The sequence below is a fragment of the Strix uralensis genome, chromosome 17 (assembly GCF_047716275.1).
Source record: "Strix uralensis isolate ZFMK-TIS-50842 chromosome 17, bStrUra1, whole genome shotgun sequence".
Lineage (NCBI taxonomy): Eukaryota > Metazoa > Chordata > Aves > Strigiformes > Strigidae > Strix > Strix uralensis.
In genome coordinates, this window is record NC_133988.1 from 18,132,798 (window position 1) to 18,149,858 (window position 17,061).

Below are 17,061 nucleotides of genomic sequence, written 5' to 3' on the forward strand. Positions count from 1 at the left end.
TGGTGAAATAGCATCATATCTTCTTAGCAATATACCTGCTATACTGTGTAGTTGGTTTCTGTAAGCTGCAGTAATATAGACAAGATAAATACCTGGTTCATTTCTTCTGGTAGACAATTAAAAAAAAAAAAGGCATTAAGTAGCTTCAGAGGTTTTCTGGGTTTTTTGACTACAATCATGCATATTCTAACAATGTAAATTAAACAATGTGATTTCTGTCTGATCTTCAAAACAATGATGTTCTGGAAGTTTTCTAAACAGGATATTTGATGAAGGGAACCTAAACTGTTTTAGGATGGAGTTTGGCAAGTTTTACAGGAGAGACTACATACTTCTGTAGGGGAATTTCCTAATATTTAAAACTTGAACTCTGATATGAAGTCAAAGTATCATATTTTATGGTATGTACAGGAGATTCAAAATGAGCAATATTACTTTTTAAAAGAAACATATATTTATACTGTACTAATACAATGTTTCAAGGCTCCTTGGTCACTGAGAGGTCAGAGAGTTTTCCCCCTTCAGTGCATAATTTGTCCTGTTTCTGTTTTGTTTTATTTTTGTACTTTTCATCAAAGCACTGGAATTTAGCCATGACTACTACAGGGAGGATGTGGGGTACAATATAGTGCTGTGCCAATGGCATAAAATTATCCCTTGCCTACTTGTCATATCTGCTCACATACTTGGAATTAAATCTATTACCAGCTCTATGGTCAGACAATTTTTATCCCTGTGCCAGATTGACAAGGATTATTTTTTGTCCACCTAGCCTCCACAGCTTTGCATAACATGTGATGCAATCAAAGAACTGTATGAGAGTTTTACTTATTACAGTCATTTGTTATTTCAGTACCTAGTAAACTCTGAACTCTCTCTTGCTATCATCTGTGCCACTGTTTCAGGTTTTTGACTTACCAATAGTTTTTTTTTTTGGGGGGGGTGGGGGGAATGCTGGGTCTGGGGTTTTGCAGCCTCTGATGCCTGATAGCATGTGGACTAGTTGTTTTGGGGCTCCGTTTGAACCAGCCATCTCTTGTACAGGTGGCCCTTTTCTCTATCAGATAACCTCTGTGTTAGTAAACTGCTTCTAAATGATTGTAGTTTCACATAAATACAATAGGAATGCAATGATCCTTTTGTACTGAGCAGTCTTGTACAGTAGTCCTGAAAGTATCTCTTCACTAGATTCTGGAAGGCCCATTTCTGGGATTTCTTATACATGTCCATGTGTAGCAGCCATTGAAATAATACCTTGAATTCAGAACTTCTGTTTGTCTAACAAAGATGGTCTCGTCCCTGTTCTTCTGGAATATTATATACTGAGCTTGTAAACTGATGTCAGTCTACTGTTAAAATCTGAATCATCCTGACATCTGGAACAGTTAACAGGTCTGAGAACTTGCTCCCAGACTTAGGCTATGTTGCCTATGGCAGCTTCCTTATTTTGAGGAAGAGGGTTAGCATATTTATTAGTGATCAGCAAATATACTGGCATGTATATGATTACACTCTTAAGGGGGATGATTATAGTCTATAAAGAAGAATTAATGAAGTTGGGAAGAAGATTCAAGTATGTATAATGCTTGAATAATTAGATGAATTATACAATTTCAATTATAAATGCTTGCATGGAGTTATGGCTTTGATATGCCCTGCAGCAACATGCGTGTAAGTACTGAGACTTCAAGTTACAGCTTGGTTTAACATACCTCTGGAAATCCCCATTTGCAGCCCCACCCCAGCTGAGTACAGCTGGGCAGATAACTTTCAGAGTGCTCAGTTTTTTGTACAGCGCATGATTTCAATGCCCTGAAAAAGCTTCCTAGTTAACCAACCTAGATCATTCTCCTAGGAGACCTGGGATTTCCTAAAAACTCGTATTATATATATACAATATGTTTTAAAAGTAGCTTTATTGGTGAGATCCTTCAACCTTGTCTCCAGAGGATTAGTACTTCAATACGTTCCATGCTAAGAAACCAGCCTGAGTAATTTGAAAACTTCTTACATTTTGTAACTAAATCAAGCGTATCATTTGGGTACATCCTAAAGCTTAATTAGTCTCTAGCTGAACAGTAAGCAGTAATTTCCATGCCAGTGCCCAATGCTTCAAATTACTTTGATAGCAAATGAACAAAATACCTGAGCCCAAAGATATACGCTCAGCTAAAAGCACTTTAGTAGTCCCACAGCAAATATATGATTAAACACGCTTCTGAACTGTGACAACACACACAAAAAAGTACTCCTGTACGTGCATATATGACTTAGATATGCCAGTTCTTCCTATGGCTACCTGATGGTCTGGTCCTAAACCTGAGACACCCCTGAGTTGCTACTGAAGGGTAATCAGAGTACATAGTATAAGCATAATAGTAGAGGGGAGATCGAGATCACTTGTAATCTGAATTGAAGATGATAGAATTGGCAAACACTGCTTTTATATTGGATCCACAGTAATCACAGATTACTGTTTTTTCAACTATATTTCTAGTATATTACAATAATATGCTTGTCATTCATACTATATTAAACTGAATCAGGATGTATGTATGCATAGGGAGCTACTCAACATAAATCTGAAACAAGATAGTGTACATTTATGTATGTGGAGCAGCTCTGCAGAAAAGGCCCTGGAGGTCCTCGTAGACAGGGAGCTGAACATGAGCCAGGAGTGTGCCAGGGAGCAGAGAAGGCCAACAGGCCTGTATTAAGATGAGCACTGCCAGAGATCAAGGGAAATGATTGTTCCTCTACTCAGCACTTGTTAGGACCACATCAAGACAACTATGTCCAGTTTTGGGCCCACCAGTGCAAGAAAGACATTAATTGTCTGAAGCAAGTTCAGCAGAGAGCCAAGATGCTTCTCACCCCGTGAGAAGACGGCTGAGGGCTGGGGCTTGTTCAGCCTGCAGAAGAGAAAGCTTTGGCAGCACCCCCCAGCAGCTCTGCAATACCTGCATGGAGGTTGTCACAACGATGGAGCCAGGGTCTTCACAGTGATGCATTTTGGACAAGAGGTAAGGAGCTTAAGTTGAAACATGAGTTGTTCAGACTGGATATAAGGAAAATCTTTTCACCATGCGGGCAGTCAAGCACGGGAACAAGGGCCCAAAAGGGAGTGCACTCTACGTCCCTGGAGGTTGTCATGGCCTGACCAGATAAATGTAGTCTAATCTGACAAGCTGAATAACTCGGTCTGATCTCAGAGCTGGCTCTGATTTGAGCAGGAGGCTGGACTAGATGACGGCCTGAGGTCCCTTCCAACCTAGGGTATCCTACAACCCTATGTGTATGTATAAAACTATATATATATTCATATGTACATCTATATATAAAGCAACAAAGAAAAGTATTTCTAGACAAGTAGTGACTGTTTAGTTACTTGGCCCTTCAAACATTTCCAACATAATCTTTTGCCTTAATTTGCTCTTAATGTTTAGCCTACTAAAGAAGTTTGGCAAAAATGAGGTAGTCAGTTGGTCATTTGCCCAGGCTGCTCTGGATGCAGAGGGAGAGCTAGTCCCCTGGAGTGGGAGTGAGACCTTTGATCTCCTAAAGGTAAAAAAAAAAAAAAAAGCAGGGAGGAGGAGAAATATGATTGAGAGATCTAGGCATATTGCCATCTTTTGTCTTTGAAACCATTACTGTCCATACTAATCAGTGATGTCTTACTGTTACACTGTCTTCACCCATTTCTAACTATTTGTTCTGTTGTGCTTAAAAGGTCACCTCTTTTGTGCAAGCATGCTATTTTTCTTTTAAGCAGCATCTGACATAATGAGGTCCTGGCAAACACCAGAGCTTCTGCATATTACATGTTAAGGCACATGTATTAAAGCATGGAATTAATCTTTTTGAGCTCAAAACCATGTCCCAGCTATGTTCATCTAGCTCTCTTTCAAGAGCCTCCTAGCTTCTTGCAATGGTAGCATGCACCAGTATACTGTCTCAAATTGTGCAAGCTACTCTCTTTGTCCTTGTGTTAAAATGTATACAAGTCAAATCTTACAGAGTGATCAATACAGCTCTGTATAACTTACCTGGCTCTGCCATTTAACACTTTATCAATATTTCAGTCAAATTTATTACATGACATACATGCACGGAGGAAATATGATTCCAATAATGAAATCTGTATATGGTAAGAGACTCATGCTGGCCATAAACATGGAGATGCAATTAAGTGGGACAGCAAGCCTTCCTTTCTTTTACCTTTTAGGAGCATAAGTAGTTATTTCCTTTGAATTTCAACCTAACCTCATTAGCAAAGAGACCAAAAAAGTCAGGAATAGCTGCAATGTTGCAAACAAACCTTCTGAAGCATTCAGTTCTGAATTCTCCATGTGAGATGCACATGTTCTCTCAGGACTCAGTGCTGCCTTCTTGCCTTTTATTTTGCTTATGTTCATTCCAGTCTGCTTAGCAGACAAGCCATTAAGAAGAGGAGAGGAAGAAAAGACTAAGCTTCTACTGTGGTAACTACCACTGTCTTCTGTGATTATGCCCATCCATCCTCATCTAACATTGCTAAATTCTGTATAGCGTGTTTACACATGCAGAATGCCAGAACACATTTCTGAATGAAACATTTAGTGTTACGTATATTAGTGAACGAGACACATGATATAATCATGTGAAATCATTGTCATCATCATAATGAAAACTTCTTAACTGTAGATTCTTAATTATTGTTACAGTGAGTCATTGCATGCAAATCTCTCTAGGCAATCAAGACGCTTCATGTTGTTGGCACTGTAGTGGTATTATGTGGGTATAGTTTATAGGTAAATTATGCTCCAGATACTTGTCTTTTCTAGTAGTAAATATGATTATGGAAAAGAAGCTTATACAAGACAATTTTTTACTTCTCTAAAAATTTCAAGTAAGACTTCTTTACACAATTGCTTTCTTGCTCCATCACAAAATTTAGTTTTGTATTATGCACTTCACAATTCGGTTTTGATGGTCCTATGAGTTAGCATCATGCTTACTGAAAACAGAAAATCTGGTAAATAACAGAAGTTTTTTTTTTACTTGCACAGCTTCATAAACCATGAGGTTTGTATTAAAGACTTGGACGGGCTTGCTATGTACAGTTTGTTCTAAATTGCTGCAATTCCTTTTTCTAGTATCCAGTTTCAGTGCAATGCTTGAAGCAGCTGCTACTGGTCAAAAGGACATTTTGTAAATGTAAGTCTGGATTATCAGTGCAAGTAAGTGTCCAAGTTTAAATCCTCTGCTCCCCACCACAGAGAAAATGAGTGAGGCTGGTTTTAAAAGGATCCTTTGTGTAGAACAAATGGAGTGGAGAGAATTTGTCTTTCAGCTTTTTTACTGGTGCCATATCCAGAGAATTTGTTAACATCTGTGGTCTTTAAAGAAAATGCAAATTCTTTCATTTTAGACCAAAATAAATTTCTTAATTAGGAGGGTCATGTTTCCTAAATAGGACCTGGTATATTAGAAAAATAAGAGTAAGATGTCCTCTGAACAATAAGGGTTGGAGTGTTGAATGATTTTGTGTTATTTAGACTCCTTAATCTGTATTTAAATCTAGGTAAAAGTCACCTGACTTAAGGTCACACTTATGTGTTTGTTTGCCTAGCCTGAAGAGGTGAATCACTCACATTCACAAAAAAAGAAAACTGTGGACAAAGTAAAAAATCACTTTAGATCCATTTTTCTTTGTTTGGTTTTCTCTTCTTAACTTCAAGGAAGGAATGTACTTCTTCCAATCAAAAGTATACCTACATAAGGACAACTGCTCTGATGCTTAACAGGATACACGTAAGTAAGTTATCCCTTAGAAATAGAGAGTACTTGCACAGAAGTTAGGAAAGTATGTAGAGGCATTAATGATTAGACTTAATAAAATGTGTAGTTATGGTTGCTTGTTAACATGCAAAACTAGAATACCTTTTCTAATATTTAGGCATATTTTAAAGAATGTTGTTCTTAGGAGTTTGTCCTGGAGCATTCAGAAATTAAAATTTTGGAACATGTTGACACAAGTCATGACAAAACCTCCACATTTTGGACAAGGTAGATAATAGAACAGATTAAAATTAAATACTATTAAATACTGGAAGGAAGCTTCAGGTGAATAGCTTGTGAACTATCTGTTAAAAAAAATTCTAACAAAGTCCAGTTTGTGGTTTCACAGCAACGCTAAGTATATGCACCTGCAAGGAACAGAATTCTAGCCCAGAGCTCCCATATACCAAACAAATAGCCACTTTTTCCCTATGTCCTCTCATACTATTTCTTCCAAAGAATTCTGTGTATGATGTGTTATACACATTAAATTAATGCCATCCATTTTACAAGCTAATTGCAAGTGATGGACACATACCTACCTTGTAAAAAAATTAATAATTTCCTATTCATTTTTGTCCTCTGGATTTTAATAAATGAATGACATATCTCTATGGATTCAAAAAGCTAGCAATACTTTGTAAATTCTGAATGATTCTCTGTCTGGTATTATTTGTAAATAATATAATCCAGTAATTCTGAGGTGAGATGAAAAGGATTGCAATGAAGGAATGAGTCAGTAAGCTTGTCATTAACTCTAGAGACCCATTTAAAATATTGCTTAGTCTGCAAATGGAAATAAGCTGATTGGCCTTATCCTAGTTTCTGTATGAAAATCACTACCCACTGTTGTATAACTGCCAATCTCTGTTCAACAGAGATGCAGGCCTAAAAAAACTGCATGATGCTCTTACTTCGGCAGGATGGAATCTCACAGTATTTCCAATATATTCCATCCTCATGCTCTGCAATGTAGCACCATGGGCTGACATCTCCATCAGGGTTCCTGAAAGAGAAAAACAGAGTAAGTGAAAAGTCATCAAATGTTTTCAGAAACCACATAAAAATAAATCTTATTAAGCTTCAGCGTCATCACTATTTTTGCTCTAATACCTATTGACTATTTAACCCATAACTTACATACCAAGAAAAATGCAAAACTGATCAGGAAGTTCAGATAACTTTGGTTATTACAGTACACAGCAAGCATAAAATGCTAGTAATGTCTAAAACATAACTTCTTTTTATTTTAAGTCTGAAATGTGCCAAGCTATTTCTGGACAGTACTGAGAGAGAGGAAGATTTTCAGTCCCACATCCTGCATACAGGTTCCTTAGACTCCTAGACTTGATTTTTGCCTTAGCACAAAATAGCCCAGACTCCAACTTTCTGTATGTATGATGACAAAAACATTTATACGATAAAGTCTTCTGGGAAAGACTGAGGTCTTTTCTTCCCCTTCAGTAAAGCTGAATAAATCTGTTCCAGTGATCTGATCTATTGATGGATGAGAATGGATGCCCTGTAGAGAAGGACTTGGGGGTATTAGCGGATGGAAAACTGCCTGTGAGCCAGCAACATGTGCTCGCAGCCCAGAAAGCCATCCGTGTGCTGGGCTGCACCCAGAGCAGTGTGGGCAGCAGGGCGAGGGGGGGATTCTCCCCCTCTGCTCCGCTCTGGTGAGACCCCCCTGCAGTGCTGGGTCCAGCTCTGGGGGCACCAACAGCAGAAGGACACGGACCTGCTCGAGCGGGGCCAGAGGAGGCCACGAAGATGCTCGGGGGGCTGGAGCACCCCCCTGTGAGGACAGGCTGAGAGAGTTGGGGGGTTCAGCTGGAGAAGGCTCCGGGGAGACCTTAGAGTGGCCTTCCAGGACTGAAAGGGGCTACAGGAAAGGGGGGAGGGACTCTTGATCAGGGGGGAGGTATAGGATGAGTGGGAACAGTTTTAAACTGACAGAGGGGAGATTTAGATGAGATCTAAGGAAGAAATTCTTCCCTGTGAGGGTGGTGAGGCCCTGGCACAGGTTGCCCAGAGAAGCTGTGGCTGCCCCCTCCCTGGAAGGGTTCAAGGCCAGGTTGGCTGGGGCTTTGGGCAACCTGGGCTAGTGGAAGGTGTCCCTGCCTGGGGCAGGGGGATGGCACTGGGTGGGCTTTAAGGTCCCTTCTAATCTAAACCATTCTATGATTCTATGAGGTAATTCCTTATGTGTACATGATTATTGTTTGCTGTTGTGTAGCATCATTTACAAATGCATACCTAACTAGTCATTAGGTTATTTAAAGTTTTTTCTGTGCCCACTTTGAAAAACTATTCACTTTGAAAAGATCAATTTAAGTGAATACATTGTTATTTTGGACAGTCAGGTTGAAATATGACCTTTTCTTGTAACTAGGGCCAACTGCAATCTTTTTATCATCTACTTTGGCATAATTCTATTAATGAGACCCCCCTACACTGAAGTGTCAGTTCAGCTGCACGTTGTCATTTGGGCATATTAACAACTCTTTGTGGGAGATGCAATTTTAGAACTGCTGGGGATGTTTTTTGGTCAAGTAACAAAATGCTGAAGATAGCTGGTGAGTTGAGTTCAATTTAGCTAACTGAAATGCTGCTAAGTTAGGCTTTCAAACAGACTAGTAGAAATAGTGGATGAGGAAAGCCTAAGACTAGTGTGCTAGGAATTTAGGTATAATAGCAGAGCTTCCAGTGGCTAAAATCAAGGAAGGCTTGTACTCAAAAGAACACAATTTTCCTTGTTTGCACAGTTACAGGAAATTTTGGGTTTACACCTGCATGACAGAAATCAGATGTCTGTAACTGAATCATGGTAATGGCACTCTACATATAAATGCCTTAAAATGCAAGGAAATTGCAGAGAAATATGATTAATGTCTTTAAAAATCTTTGCCTTGAACCTCAAAAGTGCATACAGTTAGAAAACAATTGAGTGTCTTTCAAAATCTCCAAAAACTTCAGTCTGCTTAATTCTGTTATGGCTGAAATGAGGTTTAGTGGAACATTATGAGGCATTTCCATTTTAACAGGGTGTCTTGCAGTAAACAAAGTATTCCAAGTAAGGACCACCCATGGAGAGATAACATGCTTCTGATTAATGCTTTAAGTGTAAAATTAGATTATTCAAATGTCCCTAAAATTGAACTTCAAAGCAATATATTATGCCTTAAAAAAGCCTTGTGAGGTATGTGATGCCTCAGAGAAGGGAAGATCAACTTGTTCATTGTCACCAAGCAAATGAACGGCAGAGAAAGAGCTAAACTAGTGGTATCTTCAATCACAAGGCTTCAACCAGATTCGCGTGCTAAAGATATGCTCTGAGACTCTTAAAACAGTGACTTTCAAAGCTTTTTTTTGAACAGAATGCAAATTTTAAAAGCATGCATTAGTTAGCATCGTCATTCCATACACCTGTGAGAATATTCCTGGGCCAAGTGATAGAGCCTAAGAAAGGAAATGGCTAACCTTCCAGTCAAACTCCATCTCAAAGGAGATAATCTAACACCTAGCAGACTGATGTTAAAAAGCTGTATTTGGTAATCAAGTAATTTCTCAGGTTTACATACTAGATTATAGGCTTCCTGCTCCTTGTAACACTTGGCAAATTCTCATTTGCTAAGTGAGACTCTAGTAAGGATTACTTGATTATCTGGATAAATATTAGTTTGTTATGTATGTTTTGCTTTGTATTAGCCAGAGATGACTGTCAAAGGTAAGACCCTGTAGATACAGTTTATCTAGGATATTGTCACACAGCAACAATCAAAATTATGTTCCTGATTCTGCTATTTGTATCAGAGATAATGCAGTGGCCACTAGCCTTTTTCTAGCTCTGTACTAGTATGCATACTGAGGAACACAGCTCACTACATGGCATGAAAATTTTTAGGCATGAAAATTGGTGGTGTTGGGCTGAGGAAGGCTGTGAAGTTGGTGTGAAACGTTTTTGATGGGAAGACAGCCCTTCCAGTGCTTACATGCCGATCTGATACTAGACAGCTTGATGGGTTTATTTGGTTTCCAGGCCATTTTTTAAAGAGAATGCCCAGCTTCTATGGAGTTTTGCTTGTAGGTGGTGTATTTTTCTTTGCTCCTGTAAGACGCTGAACTGAGTAAAAAGAGAGTCAATTCAGAACTTGGCAATAATACTTTCTCCTTCTATGGCTGAAAACAGTCCACTGGTGCAACACATTGAACAGTGTTATTTTGAAGCACCACTGCAGCCCCTGGAAAAGATCTCGAGTAAGTCCTTTTCTTCCCTGTCCTTCACCAATGTTCTTCAATGAGAAATATCCTCCCGAGTCATCAAATACTCCAGAAATGCCACTAACTCCTTTCATCAGTGTGCTCATCTGTCTGCTGCACATCACAAGACCTCTTTTCTGTGCTTTCTTACTTACTCTCCATTAACTGGCTGTCTCTGTCCTATTTTATTTAATGTCTATTTCTGCTTAAATATGGAAAAGTTCTTGAATCAAGAACCAGGAACCCTACGTTCGTGACAAATGTGCTGAACTCCCGCGTATTAATTTTGCCTCATTTATCCTGATTTATATTGCTTACAGTGAAAGAATTTCAACATAAAAGTGGAAAGTGTATAGGCTCTACCCTAGAAAGCCTATAACCTGCTAAGTAAAAGCATCTTCCAGAAGAACTGAGTTGTGGTTTGAACCTTCTCACAAAGGAGACAGACATTAGAGCTTTTTTTGCTATGCCCCAGGTAACTTAGTTCTTAATCTTTTGGTTTAAACAACTCTGTCCCCATTAACCAGTGAGTAAGAGACACCACTCAACTTTATATGCATCCTAGATGAGCTGATGATTAAGGAACGTGTCTGTTTAAGGAACATATCTATCAGGTTATTCCCTACCTATTTCCACAGCAAGTATAGATGGGCATAAAAACTTAGCTGGTTAGTCCTGCAAAGGCAGAAGATGTGCATGTAACTTCCTGATGCATAACATTAGGCAGTTAAATGTTACAGGCTGAAAAGAGCCTGCAGAGCCTGAACATCTCTGAACATAGGTTCTTATTTGGTTCCTAAATTCTGAAGTTCTGATCTAAGTTTCATTCTGAGTTCTATCCATAGTTATGGAAGACTTCTCTAGAAGGCAAGGAAATGAAAGTGAATCTGCCATGGCTTCAGCTGGTATTGTAACCACTGACAGTTCAGCTTCTGAATTCAAATAAAAACTCTAAATTACTCAACAGCTTATGCTCGCTGGGAATCTTTAGTGACTACATAACTTTCATTAGCGCAAAACTCAGAAATGTGTATAACAGAATCAGGCTTGTGGGTGAGGATAAAAACCATAATGTTCCAGAGACTCCTACAGACATTCATTGGTGCTTCTGTACTTCTGGCTTGGATCAATTTTTTTACTATCTCCACCTCTTCATTTAAGTAATCTCTACTCTTTCTCTGTCATGCCAAATTACAGATTGGATATATGATATGGACTTCAGGTGAGAGCTAGGTTGAAGAAGTTATTCTAATAATGGTGCCTGTAGATCCAGGGTACTGACTACAGGATAAACCAAAGCTTGTTAGATATCCATGATTCTGTCATTCTTCATTGTATGACAGAAAGTTTCCTAATTTTGTGTCAACTGGTTAAAGTAACACTGGGTATATAGACTACATTAGCAGCAATGAGATATTACTTACCTGCAGTAGTTATGCTCTCCAAGCCCTCCCTCTCCATTGGGATATTTCAGAGTATTATAAGGATGCTCAAAGGTCTCATTCCAAAAAAGACAAGGTTTCCCTGCATATAGGGAGGTCTGGTTTTGAGTGCCACGATAGTCAGCCCCATTTGCTGTATAACATTCTGGGAAGAAATGGAAATGGAAAAAGAGAAAGAATGTATGTAGGTTTAGCATTCAGCTGTTCTTCCCTTGCCCTCCACCCCATCCCCAAGAGACCATGTTTCCTTTCACTAACATGTTTCCTGCATTGTTTAGGCTACTAAAGATGCTGTCTAGGATTTAAGTTTTCTCTTAGAGACAAACATCTATTAAAGAGATCATGATTTCATTACTTTACTAAACAATGTATTAGACAGCTAGGTCTGAAAAGTGGTTAATACCATTAACACATTTTCTGAATAAGCATACTACATTTTTTACTGTTTTCCCTGTGTTTTACTCATTAGGCTGAATCTGTAACTTGTTAATTTTCCAAAAATGAAATCAGATGATGTTATCAGTCTGCCACTTATCAGCATACTACCCAAAATCTCATGCCAGTTTAACTAAAGTTTTGAATATCTGTACTTTATTAAATGAAGCTTTTGTAGGCATGGATCTTGCAAACATTTATATCCTGACTTAGAAAAATTCTTAGGCATTATTTTCTCTGGCCTAAATAGCCTTAGAAAGGGACCTCCTTTGGTAGAGTATAATCATGATACTGTGATTTGCTACTAAAGCATTTATGCCTTCAGATTAAAACTTACAGGTCAGTATTCTTCTGCCTTGCTCATATTTTCTCCCATTTATGTTTGTTTTCCTAGCTTCCTAATACTCAACAAATTAGAAATCAAAGCAGAGAATGATTTCTCTAGTCATTAAATACACAATCGTGTTCTCAGCTGAACTACAAATCTCATGCTGCCTGGCTTTGGTGTGTCTTATTAATGACATATTCTGATCAAATAAATATTCATATGCCTGAACAATTTTAATTTCAATAAAAATGCAAAACATTTTTTATTAAATTATGCACTGTGAGGGAGACAGAGCACGGGAACAGTTTGCCCAGAGAGGCTGTGGAATCTCTGTCCTTCAGGATATTCAAAAGCCATCTGGACATGGTCCTGGGCAACCTGCTTTAGGTGACTGTGCTTGAGCAGAGGGGTTAAACAAGATGACCTCCAGAGGCCACTTCCAACCTCAACCATTCTGTGATTCTGTGATCATCTTTCAGAAATAGGCATTAAAATTAGTGTAGCATAAATAAGTTCATCCTGTTTATAATTAATACTTGGTAGCATTTAACATCCATGCATTTATTTTAATACAGTATTAAAATACAACAGTCCATGACAGAATTAAAACTGCTGCATTACACTGGTGTAAACATTTCTTTGTACTGAGTAGCATTACTGGGGAAAGTCACAAAGCTTCCTACTAACTGCAGACTGCGCAACCTTCTATTTATCTGATAGCATACTCTGTGGAAACCAGTAACAGCTGCAGAGATGTTCTGCTGCCCTGAGGGAACGGGAGAGTGCTCTGAAGTGCAGTATGGGGATCTCAGGTGTCCCTCATGAGGTGTACCTTACAAAACAAGGCTAGAAAGACCAGTGTGGCTGCAGTTGGATGAAGGGAAAAAACCACTCCCAGCTTCATCCTGATAGTAACAGTACACCTTTTTTGTATTTAGAAATACTGTGGGAGAAGGGAAAAGGTATTATCAAAACCATGCTTTTGAAACGAGTTTAGTCTGGGTCCACAAATATCAGAATGGTGCAATTATAATGATTATTTCAGTTTTATTACACAGCAGATGAAAGCTGATGTTTTTGTGCCTTCACTGTGCGTCTTCATGCCTAGGCAAGTTAGGATTTCTGTTAAATGGAATTTTGTTGCTGAAGGCACACAGAAGAGGTGTGTGCACAGCCATCAATGTGTACTGCTATAATCTGTGGACAGAAAGCTATCTAATTTAACAAAAACAAGCTTCAAGTCAGTACTCCTCCTTACTGTAATTTACCTGACTGCCTTAGACATGCAGGTGAGCTAAACACATTTACTTGAAAATGCAGATCTGAGTTTCCAGTACACCGGCCACCACAGATATTTGCATAAACATATGAAAAAAAACCCCAAAACAACACTTTAAAGTCACCACAGTGTTGCAACTTTCTTCAATACCTCTCTTGCTTTGCAGTTAATGTAAAAGTTTTTCTATGTCATAGCTGAAAAATATAACCTGATGAGTTTGGCAGAAGAGAGAGGAAAAGATAATCAAACTGGATAAACAAAATGACATACAGTATAAAGAAGTAGTTGTGAGAAGTGATAAACACATCCAGAAAAGATCTCTACTTCAGCTTAGTGCTATTACTTTTTTTTTGCTTCTTACTTCTAAATGAGAAGCTGTATGTAGTAACATCTACTCAGAAATGCAAGGAATGCTACAATACCTGAATGTAATCTGGCACAGAGACTAAACTTAAATTAACATCAGCCCATTTTAGGATCTCCTAAGACTGGGCCATGCTTTAACTTGCAGTAGCAACTGCCTTTCATTTTCAAGTCTTTTTTTTTTAAAAAAGTTTTCTTCAAACTTCATTGCACTAGTACTTTAAGGACATTGCACAAAAGGAAGAGACAGAGCTCTCTTCATCCCTCTTAGCTGTAGTTTTTTGTTCCCAAGACAATAGGTAGCTGTAACAGTGCCTCTTGTGTTCTTTTGCACTACCAAGACATTTGCGAAAAATGTGCCAGCTGAGTTGTAGTGAAGCTCCCCTGTCTTTGTTAGCATCTAGATGTAGAAGGGGAAGGCAGGAAGATACCACATAAAATCATTGATTATCCCAGAAAAACTGAAATTAAAAACTTTAAATTATGGATTTTAGCAGCTGTTACCAAATGAAATACATACCTTTTTGTGTTACAGAGAATTTGCTAGCAAATTTTCATTTTGTTAATGATTAATAGTAATTTTGCCATAGCACTGGAGTTTTTCAACTTTTCGAGTAAATATTGGCATTTAAAAATCAGGTTCTCAGTCATTCTTTTACCTTGAACAATCAGCTTTGAGATCTCCTGAGATAGATTTTGTAGTTTTCTATAAAATTCCTAGTAACATGGATATAGATCTCTCAGCATATTCAATATCTTAGCAGTAAACTGCTGAATTCTTCTATTTATCACACAGCCATTTTACCATATTTTGCTGCAAAACAGCCAAGACACTACTTTAGCAATCTCACTATGAAATTAGTATTCCCAGTGTGTTGAAGGTACAAAGTGAATGTTTCATCTGCAGACAGACCACTATCCTCTCAATTTCAAATCCATAGGCTGCACTTAGGACTTTTGTCTTTAAGAGATTCCAGAGAAGAGGAGGTTAGAACCTCCATCCTTCTTTTCGTCTTGCGCCACTGGTGCAATAGTTCTGCGAAAAGGATGAGCTTGAAAAAGGTCAGCCAGATTTGTCTGCACAAAGCTAACTCAGAAGAGGTCATCCAAATAAAACAGTCAGAAAAGAGTGAACGCTATTGGTAAAACTCTTGGGCTTACTCAAATTACCTGATTTCTCCGTGGTAGATTATGATCACGTAGAAGGGAGGGGAAAAGAAAAAAAACTACCAACAACCACCTCTCCTTGACTGTTCTGGCACCCACTGGATCCAAATACCTTTTGTTGGTTGATACTTCCATGTTACTTTAGGCTACAAAGCCCTTGGAATCTAACATCAGAACAGCGACTCAAGGAAATTAATAACAGTTCTAACAGCAAGCCTTATTCCTTAAAGTTTTGTAAGACTATGGTATACTATGACAGAACTTGCACAGTATCCAAGTCCTCTCCGGGTGACAAAGACAGCAAGGGAAGAAAAGGCACTTTGTGGAGGCTAAAGCTGACAGCTTCCTAGAAGGCATCAGCATGCCACTGTCCTTGATAGATTTGTCACATGGTTTCTGTTCATGCACCCAGACTTCAGTTTAAACTATCCTGTCAACCATAAACGTATATTAAATCACTAGGGCTTTAGACAGGACACAGAGAAAGCGGTGACCATTCACATCTTGAAGTCTCCAACCTCCTTATATTTCTAAGATCTTAGTCATCTGGGTTTCAGACATAGTCTGAAGTACAGGCTTGTGGCAAATCCATTATTAAAATCAATACCTGTGATTATTTCACTCTATCAACTGCCTAATGACCCCGCTGCTTCTACTGTTTCGTAGGGATGTCTGCAAACAGAATTAATTAGAAATTGAACCACTGCAGTGGTTCTACTTATGAAAAGCTGATAGGTTCCAACAGGTCCTGTTCAGGATGTTTATGAGCCTTAGTGAGAAAACATGGACAGCACTGTGTTGTCAGGGCTGTTTTGTTTTCAAAACATCAGGTGCCACGGTTGACGCAAAAATAACTTTTTTTTTGAATGAATGAATACTGAGACTAGATACGTATGTATTGAGTGACGACTGCTAGAAAGAAAAAGCAGGAAAATGAGCCTGGGGATGGTTGTCCACTATGAGTGAATGTTCAGTGTGTGATACAGGTTCACAATTAGTTTTATTAGAGCCAGATCAACATTTGGAAGATCAAACAGCAGCTGTAGTAGAAATTTTTTCCATCTGTCTCGGTTTCTTCTTCGATGTAGGGACCTTACAATGATCATTTATGCCTTTGTTACTTTGGGACTGTATGGCTGCCTGCACTCCACATGGGCGCCACTTTAGGATCATTTGAAAAATTAAGGTAGTGCAGAATAGAGCAGCCTGACTTTTTTACTGAATGAAGCACATTGATGATAAAACACTAACATTTCAGAGTCTACATTGGCTTCCAATGATTCTCATACTGGTTTTAATCTCTGAAGTCCTTAATGGCAAGAGGCCCAGCTACCTGAGAAACTCTCATTTCGTGCCACGTTACCGCACACAGAAATAATACATTTGAATTTCATCTGCAGTCTTTTCTGTACAAATGAGATGAAAAACAAAGCAAACAGCTATTTACTTCTCAAACACGCTTTCTTTTCTGGCTGACAGGTGGGAAATCTTATAAATCTTCTGAGCATTTTTCAAAGTCTGTACTCTCTCAAAGACATATATTTAGTGACATTACAAATTGCAGACTGAAGAGATGGAGGTTTCAGGATGGTTTAGACTTCTTAGAGTACTCTTCTAAGTTTGGGGCATGTATGTAGCTTTTGAGAATGAAAATTCAGGATTACAAACTTGTTACTGTTTCACTGAAAAAAGTTACTTGCTTTATTTAAGTTCTGGAAGTTACTTGGAGTGCTAACTAGTGGCCATAGAGATTAAAGGTTGACAACAATTATCAACCAGAAACTAGCCTACCCAGGCCAGAAATTATCCTACCGGCTAATGCCCAACAAGAATTAAGGTTTTCTTTTAAAAATCTGCAGATGAATGAAATGTAAATGAAGGTGGCTGCTATTTAAATCTTGGGTTTCATTACAGTGGTGTGATAGCCAGAACATTAAATGCTCTGTTAAGGCTAGAGCAAGAAA

At 38.5% G+C, this 17,061-nt stretch overlaps 1 protein-coding gene across 6 annotated transcripts in view; it reads right to left on the reverse strand.

Annotated features, from left to right (window-relative positions):
- The window catches only part of KREMEN1 (kringle containing transmembrane protein 1), a 37,459-nt gene that overhangs the window by 14,934 nt on the left and 5,464 nt on the right, over positions 1-17,061 (reverse strand). For all 6 annotated transcript variants that reach the window (XM_074887261.1, XM_074887265.1, XM_074887264.1 and 3 more), the window contains 2 exons: positions 11,508-11,670; positions 6,735-6,826 (listed from right to left, as the gene is read on the reverse strand). In XM_074887261.1, the coding sequence (XP_074743362.1) occupies positions 6,735-6,826; positions 11,508-11,670 (255 nt within the window). The remainder of the gene's footprint in view (positions 1-6,734; positions 6,827-11,507; positions 11,671-17,061) is intronic.